Source organism: Trachinotus anak, unplaced genomic scaffold (assembly GCF_046630095.1).
Source record: "Trachinotus anak isolate AG129_WGS33_773 ecotype Australia unplaced genomic scaffold, CSIRO_AGI_Tana_v1 ptg000015l, whole genome shotgun sequence".
Classification (NCBI taxonomy): domain Eukaryota; kingdom Metazoa; phylum Chordata; class Actinopteri; order Carangiformes; family Carangidae; genus Trachinotus; species Trachinotus anak.
In genome coordinates, this window is record NW_027273866.1 from 10,422,763 (window position 1) to 10,436,410 (window position 13,648).

The 13,648-nt window shown below is 43.3% G+C and overlaps 1 protein-coding gene across 4 annotated transcripts in view; it reads right to left on the reverse strand.

Moving 5' to 3' along the window:
• The window catches only part of mideasb (mitotic deacetylase associated SANT domain protein b), a 28,121-nt gene that overhangs the window by 9,366 nt on the left and 5,107 nt on the right, over window positions 1-13,648 (reverse strand). For all 4 annotated transcript variants that reach the window (XM_071498689.1, XM_071498690.1, XM_071498691.1 and 1 more), the window contains exons 2-9: window positions 11,241-13,075; window positions 9,228-9,491; window positions 8,250-8,598; window positions 7,902-7,968; window positions 5,357-5,499; window positions 4,499-4,602; window positions 1,276-1,351; window positions 132-220 (exon numbers count right to left, since the gene is read on the reverse strand). In XM_071498689.1, the coding sequence (XP_071354790.1) occupies window positions 132-220; window positions 1,276-1,351; window positions 4,499-4,602; window positions 5,357-5,499; window positions 7,902-7,968; window positions 8,250-8,598; window positions 9,228-9,491; window positions 11,241-12,821 (2,673 nt within the window). In that variant the 5' untranslated portion in view covers window positions 12,822-13,075. The remainder of the gene's footprint in view (window positions 1-131; window positions 221-1,275; window positions 1,352-4,498; window positions 4,603-5,356; window positions 5,500-7,901; window positions 7,969-8,249; window positions 8,599-9,227; window positions 9,492-11,240; window positions 13,076-13,648) is intronic.

Genomic DNA, 13,648 nt, shown 5'->3' on the forward strand with positions numbered 1-13,648 from the left:
ATTATTATGTGCACACTGTGTAAACTGGGAAGTTTTGTCGACTGCGCAGCTACTAGGTGGCCTTAGGCGTATCATGACTACAAATGAGAGTTTAGATTTTGCTGCCCTTCTGTGTGAAACTGCACACGTACCTGTTTCTGCACCATGAAGAAGTCCTTCTTGTATGCAGTGATGCCTTTGTTGAACTGGCGTCTCTCAGCTGCCGTCCAGCTGTCTGATCCTGAGCGAGGGAGAGGAAGACATTTCAACAGAGGGAAGAGAGATGCAGCAGCGTGTTAGCAGCCAGTTTAGAAACACTTAATCACAGAGTAAGTATCTTGCTTTATTCTCGATGTGTGGAGACCCAGACAAGTTCACCCCCCCCCCCCAAAACCACACACACATTCACTCAAATCACTTGATAAACAATGGCTCTCCTGTCTTCTGCTTGGGATTAACCACATGCTGTAAACCCCCCACCTCCCTATTCCCCTCTTCCTCCCTCCTTCCCTCATCACTTTGACCCTGACAATCCTCCATAGTCCCCTACTACCCCTACTACCCCCACCACCCCCACCACCCCCACCAGCAACACCACACTCTGGCTACTGCAGCTGCCATTTCTTAGAGGCTTAGAGAGCCCATTACTGTTTTTGGTAATAAGATGGAAATGGGGGGAGGGAAAATGCTCCATGTGTCCATGATTATTGACTAAGGAACAAATAAAAGCACAAACATACACAATTACAGAATTTATCTTGGTTGAAATCAGGGCTTTTAACTAACTATGAACATTTGTTTTGAACTTCTTTGTGCACCACATAGGTGGGGTTTATCAGAGAAGATAAAAAAGGATGCCAGGAAATCATGACAATGACTGGTGATCAGTTTAGTCAACTTTCTGTTACAGGTTATTTATTTGTCACAGAAGACGCTGGGGCAATAAATCTAGGGCTCGATTAGCCATTATAATAATTATCAATCTGCTGACTATTTCTCTCAATTAATCAATTACCTGTTTGGTCAAAAAATACTGAAACTTACAATTACAAGTTACAATTTCCTATAACCCGAGATGATATCTTCAAATAGCTTAAAACCCCACAGCCTAACAGCCTACAACCCCAAATTTATCAATGCAGTCTCACATCAGACGTTTGGTACTGGCTGAAACGATTCTAATCAATTGATTAATTGTATCAGCGCTAAGTAAATCACAACCACTCATTATTATAGATTTTAAAAAGATGTTAAAATCTATTGAAATACTAATAAAGGATATTTTCTGTGACTTACCTGAGTAGTGGTAGTTTGACAGATGATGAGATTTGGGGAAAATTGGATTCTTCAGCATCAGGAGCGACAGAGCAGCCTGAAAAACAAGAACTTAATATCACTTGAAAGTGAAGACACTTGGCACATCAGCTGCGTTAACTGCACAACTGTGATTGTTATGAGCCCTTATACAGGTCACTCCTGCCAAGCAGGCTGACTCTTGCTCTATTAGGCGCCCCAACTGTGCTTTACAAACCTGTAAAAACACACTGAGCCAAACAATGAATCTTACAGGTAACCACAGAGTGAGATAACCATCATTCTCATTTTCCTGCAAGTATCAAGTACCTGGGTGCATCGTATTATGATGATACGCTCCCTGGCATTGTCAAAAAAAGAAACCGTCTCACTGTGCATGAATGCTGAAAGACGAGACCGCTGCAGAGAGTGGGCGCTTTGACAGCACCCCCCCCTCCTCATAGTTTCCTTGACAACGCTGGACCAGAGCTGGTCGCTAGGGCCTGAAATCTCCAACAGTATAGTACCACAAAGCACTCTGACAGCTCTGAAGCAGGCATGGAGTCCACTCCAGCTTGTGCCTCTTCAATAACCGAACTAGTTATTAAGGATGACTGTTTAAGTCACTCTATAATGTATAAAAATCAAATGCAAAATGCAAACATCATTGTATCTGTGAAGTTAAATCTGTCTGTGCTGATCGGTGTTGAATAGTTCTTATTCCTCTTGGTCGTCTTTACACGAGATGAAAATACTTTATGAATTAAAAAATATGATTTAAAATATGACTTATTTTTTCAGCCTAAATATTTAGTAAGATTAGTGATAGTGTATTTGAACATTAATGGGTTAACTAGCAACAATTTTGATAACTGAATTCATTAATTGTTTAAGTAATTTTTTAAGCCAAACTGTGTAACATTTGATGACACCAGCTCCTCAAAAGTAACATTACCCTTACCTTAACATTATAGTAAATTGAATATGTTTTGGATTTTGGACTTGGACTAAAAAAATACATCTGAAGACATCTCCTTGGGGTCTAGAAAATTGTTATGGGCATTTTTCCACAGTTTTATTTCGTAATCAAGTATGAAAATAATTATTAGTTCCAGCCCTGACTATTATTATTGTTTGCAAAAATTCTCAAATTTACTTTGCAACAAATGAAGTAAGAGCTGGTCACAGACAGCAAGGCTATTCCGAGATGCTAAGCCGTCATGTTTTCTTTTAAAATCCCAGCATTCATCTGTAGCCATTGTTCTAATCCTCCCACCACTGATTTCTGTTTAATCCTCTGACTGTATCTCGTGCTGTTTTGTTGGTATTTCAATGGGGGTGATGTGACCAGGAAAGAGCCACTTGAGATGCTGCCTCGCAGCATTTAACAGTGACAGCTATTTGGCCTTATTACCACAACCAGCACAGTGTACATTGTTCATTTTGTTTTGGTGAAATCTAATCAGTTGCACAGTGAGATTTATCATCATAAGCCGTTATTTGAGCCATTTTACACGGTGGTCAAAGATGAGGTCCGGTTGCTCCTGACAGGTTACATCCTTGGATATATGCACTGCCAACTGAACTATCCCTGATAATGATCTCTGATGTAATTAGTGGTCTGACAGCGGTGCACTGGTTATGAGATACAGGAAGCAAGCTTGAACACTTATGACTTTTTCTGACCTTCCCCAAGCTCATTTATGACTTTGATGTTTTGTCTGGCAAATTGCTTTAAAGTACAAGCAAGAAATACGTGTAAACCTGACCACGTGCATGTAAACCTTATACAGTTACAACAAGGGTGATGCGCAGTACAATGCTGTACATTTCTGTTTGAAGGTAGAACATGTTGAGTGAAGCCCTGACATTTGCTTCCTGTGTTTGAGAATATCTGGAACATTGTTTCATTAAACCACTCGACTAAGGCTGCAACTGGTGAATAGATTCATCTTTTGGTCTAAAAAACGTCGGGAAAAAAAGCCTATCACAGTTCCCTAAAGCCTGGGGAGACATCTTTAAATGTCCTTTGTCAACTGAAAAATATACATTTTATTATCACATGAATAATATAAAATGCAAAAACCCCTCGACTGAGACGCTTGAACTACAGGATTTTGGGGCATTTTTAACTGTCAGAATACTTCCTGACACATTTTCAGTCAATCGACTATTGTGCTTGACACCTCTCTGACAGCATGTGCTGCTCTTCTGCTCTACACTCAGCATCTTCACTCTCCCTCTGGCTAAATAACCAAACCGTTGTCAGTCACCTCAGGACACCACAAAGTTTCACAACAGAGCAAAAGTGAAATTCTACAGATCAGTCACTTCCGTTCAGTAATCACTGAGAGCTCAGATGAAGGCATTACAATACATTCACAACATCTACATGCAGACAAGAAACCAGGTTATTGGGAGATAGCCGGTTAAGGCAGGAAGTAGGAGGACACATGCGTGTGCACTGCATCAGTCTCATTACTTTAAACATTGCATTTACATTCAGCTGGTGAGTAATCAGATATATCCTCTCCCACCTTTCATATTTTTGAATTGCGGCTTTCATATTTTCAGCAAGATGCAACACCTTGACACGTCCTTGTTCTGGTTGAATATGAAATTCTTTTGAATAGAAGGCCGTGCACTTGCACGCATGTAACCCTAACCCTGTTAGAACAGGTTAAAGGTTTACAAGACCAGGAAATCAGGCAGAAACAGAGCTGTGGAAACCAGTTTCCTCCTGTGCATGACACTTAAGGTTTGTGCAGAAAGCCAAGAATACCATGACTGCTTTGCAGTAACGGGTGTCTGTCCAGTTTCAGAGCATAGAAAAATATTCCATCAAGGCTTTGAGGTAAATGGAAAATGTAATCATGCATGGACTGTGCATGACAACTTGTATATTCTTTCCTTCACTGCTGAAAGAATGATTAAATATTCAATTTCTGAGAAATTTACCACTTCAAAATAAGAAAAACAACCCCAGCAGTTTAAAAACTACTATAAAGCATTGTCATTTTATTCTCTTGGACATTAGATATTTTAATCTATTATTTAATAATATATATAATTTTAGGTTGCTGCCCCTTGTGTGGGTCAGGAGGAAACATGAATACATCCAACCACAGAGTCTGTTTAGTGTAGAGCACAGCTCCAGTTCATTTTTCTTTTTAATAGTGTAAATCCCTGCCCGGCCGATCAATACGGATTGTTCCATCACACTCACCATTATGTCCCCTTTGCACTCGTAGAGACAATGGTGAGCTAACTCCTGGTTGGTGCCTCCTCCACAAAAAACACTGGAGCAAGCCAGGTGCATGAGGTTTTCCACTGAAAGAGACAGAGATCGTTTATGATTTAATAAAATAAAAATTAAAAAAATCGCACATTATTTTTATTTTCCACACAGTGGTGACAATATTTTATAGGTTTATATGGGAAATAATGAACAAACATAATTTTAAGAAATTAAACTGTATAAATTGTGCAGATTTGTGTGTCTTTTTTTATTATTATGGAGGATCAGCATTAGTCTGAGTCTAAAACAAAACTTCCCATTTTCTATTGTATCATTTTCCATATTATACTGTCTCATATACAGTGGTATTTGCAGAGTTGAAACTGCTTGCACAGAAACAGCCCCACATTGCAAAACTTTTACCATGAATTGTTAAATACATTATCTCTTAAGCGATAACAACAGGCTGTTACTTCTGTATTTTAAAAACAAGGAAATGACAAACTTTAGTTTCAGACTGAATAAAAACTGAGATTAAAACTGGTGATTTTTATATATATATATATATATATATATATATATATATATATATATATATATATGTATAAGATGACTCTCTGTTCCCCAGAATTTATATATATATAAAAACACTTATAAAATATGAATCAAAATTCTGGGGAACAGAGAGTCATCTTCACAGGAAATAATAGTTTGGTGCTTTCAGCTTACAAATCCTGCACAAAAAAACATCCTGTTCCCGCACCGAACAACCTGCCTGAGAAATGTATGCCCTTGGTATCAGGTGATGTAACAATTGTGAAATAATGTAACAGGTACTTCTCTTACCTTTCTCGTTGAAATCAGGTTTTTCCTCCAGCTCATTCAGTGGAGCCCAGACCAGATCCGCGCAATGGTGATCCAGCTCGACGGCTGACCGCTGCCTCAGCTCTGGCACCTCTGCCTGGTACCGCGACCCAATATTTATCCGTCTGGGAACAGGACATCAGTGTTAGTGACAGGGCTGGAGAACATTCGGTTTGAATTTGATCAACATTCATTAAGTGCTCCTGCAGTTTTGAGGCATTTATTCACTCTCAAATATTTCAGTCCAGACAGCACATATCAATATTAAATTTCTTTTGAGAGTAAAGCTCTTGTTTTATTTCTCAGATCATATTTTGGTTTCCTAGCTTTTCTTTCTGCCATGATCTTTAAATAGCCACAGGGAGATTGTTGAGGCACTCAGGCTCTGAGTGCTGCAGTTCTTGCACTGTTTTGAATTCAAGCTTGGTACACAGCTCTCTTGTGCTTTCGGCATAATGAGGAAAATGCAAATGCCTTTCAAAATTTGTATTTTAAAAAGAATGCACGTCTTCAATTGACTGAATGGAAAGTAAATGGTTCCTCTTTCTGCTGTGGGGTAAAGTTCGAGGCCAAGCATAAGACAGACCCATAACCCAACCAATGTGGAAAGTCAAAGATAATATTTCTCAAGGGGCTGAAACCAGATATCACAGGGATGCAGTTGTGAAAATCATGCTGCATTCACACAGACAATCTCGTTCAAGCAAGTCTCCCCCCTCCTCTGCAGTTCCAGCAGGCTTGCAGTATTTCTAGCTAAGTGAGTGTGTGTATTCTGGCCACCTCCCCCAGGGAAGGTGGGCTGCTAAAAGTTGAACTGTGATGCCTCTTGTGTGTTTGGGAGCACACCAGACCCAGCTGAAACCATGATTTATGAGAAGCCTCACTGGCTCGTCCATGAACTAACTGCTGAGCAGCTGGCACTAGTCAGGCGACAGCGTGCACAATGCGCCTCCATAAACTGTGCCTCACTGTCAATGCAACTGCAAGAGACTACAGAAAAGAGTTGCTGACTGATGGTTTAAGGGTTAAACATCCGGGTCGTGATTTCTTAAAGCTCCCCCTCTTTACTGCTCTAATTTCCAAAAACATCTAATGGCTGTGTTTACAGTTATGGAGTAACTTGTTGGTGATCTGCTATAGATCTTATTTGGTTTAAGTTGTTTCCATGTTTTGTTGATCTCCTGCATTTGCATATATCTGAGTTTTAAGTTACAAGTCCTTCAGATTTGGATCCTATTTATGGATGGTATTTTTTCTGCAATAGCCATTCAATGTATTTGCATTCACTATTTGTAGTGGCTATGTAGCAGCTTTTATTGCTAGTGGCACAGTCCGCCATTTCAGCACTGGATTCCATGGAAACGATGCAGGAATGTACGCCACTGTAATGTTATCTCAATGATATCAGTCTTGCTGTTTACTTTCTTTATCAGGGTTGGTGTACTACAGCAACTGCTTCACATTTAAAGTGCCCCAACTTGTAAAACAGGGGGTGGCTTTTATTGTGAAGCAGCCACAGGAAACAGGATATTTTATTAGTTCCTGTTGTCAGTTATAAAAAATGCACACAAGACATTTTTTTTGATATTTTCTTGCATATTTATTATATATTATATGTATTGTAATATGCAAATTTTTATTTTTTGTTTTCGAAGTCTGAGTTGTTGTCCATATATTTTGTGTTGAAAAAAAAAAAAACATGTGGGTTAAGGTCAGTTTAAGAGGTGTTAGTCTGTAAGGAAGTCAGCAAAAGTGAACTAAAATCAACCTGCACTCCAGATGGTTAAAACAATGTGAGCCTGTTTGGTTGCACTGTAAACAGATAAACCAGTTCCTCTTGTGTTGTAATTCTGCAGCTGCTCGAGTACTGTTTGTTGTAGTATTAAACCATGGGTGTCCCCAAATCAACCAGGAGCAAAATCTTCAGGATTTAAACTTTAACACAGACAAAAGCCTCATATGGTGTTTTGTTGAACTCCAGATATGTGCCCATTATCAGTTTCCAGCCATGTTATAACATGCACTGAAGAGCACAGGCTCGGGCCTCTGGTGTATTTAATGCCATTAGTTTAAACAGCTTTCATTTGAGAGGTTATATGGACTTGTTATGACAGGATGCATTTTTACTAAGGGAGACATTAGGCTGAATAGTTAGATGGGAAGGTGAATGCTGCCACTAATGCTAGCTGTGGATGACAGGGCAAAAGATTCCAGTGGTAACAGCGGTGGAGGGGAGGGCAGCTTTGAGGGGTTTGGAATGGGTTTAGAATTTCAAGAAGTCTGTGCTCTCTTTCAGGACATTTCATGATTCAGCCCAGTGTTATGGTTTGAATAATTGATTGCAGAACTACTACTCCAGCATGCTCTTCGGTTACCATATAATTTCTCTGAAAATGACACACAACCCCCCCCCCCCCCCCCCCCCCCCCAAAACCAAACCAAACCAAACCAAACCAAACCAAACCAAACCCACCCTTTCCATAATGGAAGATGATGATTTTGGGATGTGGAGAGGGAAAATACTCACGGCTCGATGCTGACAGGAGTGGCTTCGCTCATAGCAGACAGAACTGGTGGTGTGATGTCGCAGCTGTCTAAAGGGGCAGCAACACAAGATCCACTCAGTGACATTATCAAACAGGTTTTTTACACAATCACAGAAGTTATATCTTTAATTTACAGTACAGTACAGGTCTATCCTCAGGGTTAAAAACAAGAATATTAAATACAGAAAGGTCATTCAGTTTCAGGTTTAATCCAAATATTCATACAGCAGCTATCATAAATCTCTTAAGAATCATATATTACAGCCAGACGTTTATTACTTCATGTTTGAATTTACACAGTTCAGATGTCCTTTATGTTTTTTACTTACTGGAACGCAACAGGCTGCGTGTGGCCGACTTGGGTGTCGCGGGAGGTGGCAGGCCCTGGCCGCTGGCTGCAGCGGCTGCGGCAGAAGACAGGAAAGTGGAGAAGTAGAGGCCTGAGCCTTCACGAACAGGGCTGAGGATCGGTGGAGGCGTGTAGGGGGGCATGGTGAGGGGGTTGTCGGCCAGGCGCACGGGGGAGCGTAGGTGGCTCTGGTACGGTGTGATGGTGGAGTAGACAGGCGGAGCGATGAACAAGCCAGGTTTAGGTGGCGGGATGAAGAGAGGCTCAGGCCGGGGACGCCGTTTGGACTTTTTGCCATCGTCGTCTTTCTCCCCCTCTGTTCCGCCATTCTGGTGAGGAAAAAATCATTTTAAGGGGTGAATTTAATGTGTGTGTATTTGTGTGTGTGTGTGCGCGCGCACTGTGATACGTCATTTTTTATTTTCTGTAAGAACACACACACACAAAAAACTCAACAACAGTTACGCATGCAAACACAGATGCCTTTTTATACGTTTATCCAGAGAAATCCTAGAGAACAGGCACCCCGACCCTCAACTGTATGGTACATAATGTACAGTATGGAAGTGCTAAACCCTGATAATCTGCCTGATCTGGGACAGGGCAACCAGTTCACCCCCCCCCCCCCCCCCCCCCCCCCCCCTTCCCAAATGAATGAGGGAAAGGGAGGAAAGTGTGGACAACTAAAATGGGGGCAGGGGAGACATTGAGCATGGTGGGGGGAAGGGAGAGTATGTTGGTGGGGCGATGTAGCATAAATGCAAGGATTTAATAGCTGGAGTTTCGACAGGCAGAAAAAACCTGAAGAAGACAGTGGGATACCAGACTGTTAGTCCACCCTGATAGCTTGGTAAATAAATGTATGAAAATATACCAGTTAAAAAAAGGTTTACCAACCACTGCAAAAAATAAATCAAAAAGGACAACAGAAAGCAGCCAAGAACGAAAGTGTACCGACCTGCTCTGAGCTCTCTGACAAGGAGTTCCTGAGCGAGCGTCTCCGGGTGACAATGACCGAGGGTTTGTGGTCTGCACGGCCGAGGTCCTGGGGGTTTGATGGCCTGGGGGGCCAGTTGGAGCCCAGGGTTGCTTCGTCTCTGTCAGGGGAGGAGGGCTCCTGCCTCCGGACCGGAACAGACACGGGGATGACGAGCGGCAGAAGGTTGTCGTCACGAGGCCGCTTGGCCTCTGATTCAGTGGGACTCCACGGCCTGTGTGGCTCCTGATAAAGATGGGATCAATAAAAGTGTTACAATGCTGTTTTATGAATGGATTTCTCCTTCATATAAAACATTGAGAGCATATGCAAATGCATTGCTAGCACAGTGCAAATGAACTGGTTGACATTACTACAGCTGAAACAATAAGTCTATTAATCTTAACCTGAGACTGCAGCTCACAAGTTCATCCACTTTCAGGTGACACATTTTCAAACACAACTAATAAAATCAACTGGTGTAGCTGATAGAGAGCACCACCTTAAGTACTTATAGCTTAGGACCCCATAGCGCAACAAATAAATAAATGAAACACCATAGTACCATAAAATTTACTTAGATGTTTGCCAAATTGAAATCAATCAGTAAATTTGTATCCCTGCAACCTTGTTACCCACCTCACCAAAAAACACAACACGTAACAGAAATTCAGTCAATCCTCAAAATGGAGTGTTAACAAACAGGTCGATACAACATTAAACAAGCCTGTGACGTAATCCTACAAACACTGAAAAAGAACTGCTGTCTCCAAATATTCCCATGTCTTGGTTTGATAATGCACTGCTAGGTGCAGCACGTAAGTGACGGAACCTTAGACGCGTGTCAAAGAAACCACCCCCGAAAGCATTCTTCACATTTTTTTTTCTCTGAGAAACCGTAATGAGTGGGCATGAGAAGCCTGTGTGCTTTAGAGCAACCATCCACTCTGAAGCAAACTTCAAAGCCATCTAAACCACCACATCAGAGGCCAGTTGAAAACGGATGCACTCTGCCGCTGCACACTGCATCTCTGCTCACTATTACTGGTGGAAAACTCCAGTCCCTACACCGGAGTGGTGGAGAGATATTCTGCTGAGCACGGCACGAAGGGCAACCCTGCACCCCTCCCTGCACAGAGAGAGAGGGGGAGGGCAGACAAGGCCAGGCTGGAGTTTCTCTCCTTTGATGGGATGGGGGGAGGTGTGTGCAGGCATGTAACCAAACACACTGTCTGTATGATCAGCTACCCATGAGGCAAATCCAGGGCACAGCCGTGCTGAACTGCAGACATACTGACTCGGTGCTGTTTGGAAACATCACTTGTTGCACAACCAAGACATTCAGCAGATAAACACAGATAAGTTTATGCCTTCAAATGGCGCAGTTCGGGTAAGTGGTTCCTTTGAAACATTTTATGAGAGCTGAAAAGTCACACATGAAGCTGTTTATAAAGTATTTGTGAAGATCTTCACAATGGGAAGACTTTAGTCACAGATTTCTTCCCACAAGGCAGAGCTGAGCAGCTCAGTTCTGCGGTCCACACTTCATTGGGCGTTGATTACACTCAGCATCTCTTCCAGCAACACGTTAATCACAAACAACACACGTTTTGGCAGAGTTTTCTTGGCAGTAGGCTGTTTGTTCCAGTTCCCGCTCTTGCTCGGGGAGCTGAAGTCCCACTACAATTATAACCTGGGATAACACTAGAAAAATAGATTTCTAGTTCTCACCGAGATATTCGCAATTAAGGCTTCCAGCTTGCAGTGATGGGTTTAGATATAAATTGCTATGTAACGATCAGGTTTGAGAACATTCAGTCCTTTTCTATTTAAGGTTATTTCTGTGGTTCTTTTCCTCCAGAGGAAACAGCTGAGAAACAGATGAGTGAGCAAAAGAGCAAGGAAAACAAAAAGACACACACAAAAAAAAAGACAAGGGAAAGCAAAACCTACAAAGAAAGCAAGATAAGGAAAGAAGAATGGCTGAGTATTTACCTTGACAACATGCGATGGCAGAGACTCCATTTCTGAGGCCTTCTGAGCAAGGGTCTCCAGGTTGACCTCCTGGGACACCCTGCGTTTCCTGCGCGTGCTCTGGATGACGCCCGTCGGGGCTGCCTGAATGTCACGGGCCCCGTTCTGGGAACTCTGCAGCCCTGGGGCTGCCTGATCGGAAGAGACAGAGAGGAAAGGGTTGTCGGAGGGCGCCCCTCCTTCCTTGGAGAGCCGTCGTGATCTGCGAAGCTGTGTTTGTGATTGGAGCTGCGTCTGGGCCTGCGACTGGGACAGGGGCTCAGACTGGAGAGGGGGCTGGAGGGGATCTGATGACTGCTGGGGTTCTGGGGTGATGTCCTGAATGACTGGCTCCTGGATCTTTGGGGGAGCTGGAACAGAGGACTCCTGGGAGTGTACCACCACGGGCTGTGGATGTGGGTGAGGGTGTGCATTTTGTGCACCAGGGTAATAGTCAAGCACATGAGGGTTTTGTTGTTGCAACTGCTGATGTTGCATTTGCTGCTGAATATGGAGCTGATGCTGCTGCTGCTGCTGCTGCTGCTGCTGTTGTTGTTGCTGTTGCTGTATCTTTTGTTGCTGCTGCTCGTGTTGTATTTGTTGCTGCTGCTGTAGCTGTTGCTGTACGTGTTGTTGATGCTGAATGATTTGTTGTTGCTGCATTTGTTGATGGTGCTGCTGCTGAATTTGCTGCTGGATTATGTGATGTTGTTGCTGGCGTTGTATTTGCTCTTGCTTCTGCAGCTGCTGTAACTGGTGCGGGGGTTTAGCCTGTGTTGAGTAGTTTGGTGGGTTAGGTAGGGTTGTCCTGTTGCCTTGAAAGGTCTGGTAGTAGGCTGGCAGGTGCTGTTTGGGCTGACCGAAGGCCAACTGGAAGGGCTGCAAAACTGAGCTTCCTCCTGGGTGGGATGTGCTGTGCTGCTGGGTGTTGAGTGCCCCGGGTTTTAAGGTTTCCTGAAAGGCCTGGGACTGCTGCTGCTGCTGCTCCCACTCCATGCCCCGAGCCTTAACTGGATCCCTGTAGGCTTCCACTGCAGGGTTGGGCCCTAGAGGCTGTTTGTCTGCAGCTCTGTTTGGGGGCTGTTGATGTGGCTGTAAGCCAGAAGTCTCGTGCATCGACTTCACAAATGCGTTCTGGCTCCTTGAGTCTGTTACGTTCACTCCTCCAATGTAATTTGTAAAGTTTTGTCCCCAGTTAGTCATGGTGGTCCAGGAGGCAGCTCTCTGCTGCAGGGACTGTGATGGCTGCTGCTGACTGGGCTCCTGGTGGGCCCACTTCATAGGAACAGTCTGCTGATAATGACCCCTGCTCTGGTCACCCTTATCTGGGCTGAAGATAACGGAATTGAGGTACATGTGAGGGCCTTCTGGATTGGAGGTCACGGTACTTGCAGCCTCACTCTGTCCAGGATCTGAGGCAGTGCCACCTGGGACATAATAGGGCCCTTCAGGGTGCTGAGAAGTCTCCTTCATTGCTACGCTTTGATCGTTGAAAAATGTGATGCGTTTGCCTGTTCTTTTGGCGCTGGGCTTCTGCTGGGCTGGTACGCTCATGACGGGCATGAATAAGCCGAGCCAGGTGAATATTTTCAACCAATCTAACTACTAATGCTCCACCAGGTGTCACTTTAATATAATAATCCAAAAATCAAAGGGAACCCACAGTAAAATAAAGCAGTACGTTTACATTGAGTCAGGTCAACCAAGATAATCTTCTCTTCCCCTCTGACGTTCCTCCTGACCCATTCAGAGGTCGCTGGCCTGGGGAGAGTAGATCTGAAGAAGTCTGTGTGTTTTTCTCATTCATGGGCAACACCCTGTATAGAGAAAATGAGAGAGAGGTCAAGCATTGAGCCATCAGACTAAAGGGGTCCCCACAGGGGGATCTCATTATCATCCCTGCCTCAGCCATGTAAAAACCTGTTGTTTGCTTTTTCAACAATAGGGCTACACTGAAAGGTATCGGGTGTGAGAATAGAGGGGAGGGGTAGGTCTATACTGTGTCATTATTCACTAAGCTCACATGACACAGGGATAAGTTCCTGCATGCAGCCGAACACATATACTGAAGGATCTGCATACAGCAGCCCTTAGGAAAGTAGCTAACAGAGATATCTAAATCAATAGTTCCTGGAAATGTCATTACAGGATGGTACTGCACCTGGTTTAATGAGGAGCCATGACATGAGTCCTGAACCAAAAACACACACTGAAAAAATGTTTATCATTGAGGCTCAATTGCAACTTAAGCACCTTTTATCAAAACCCCTCACAGCTCAACTGACCCATGACAGAAAGGAAGCTCTCTTTCCCGCCAAACAACCCGAACAGACGGCAGGTTGAACATGATAGAAACCTCTCTTTTTACAACTATGTGACTCATCACAGGC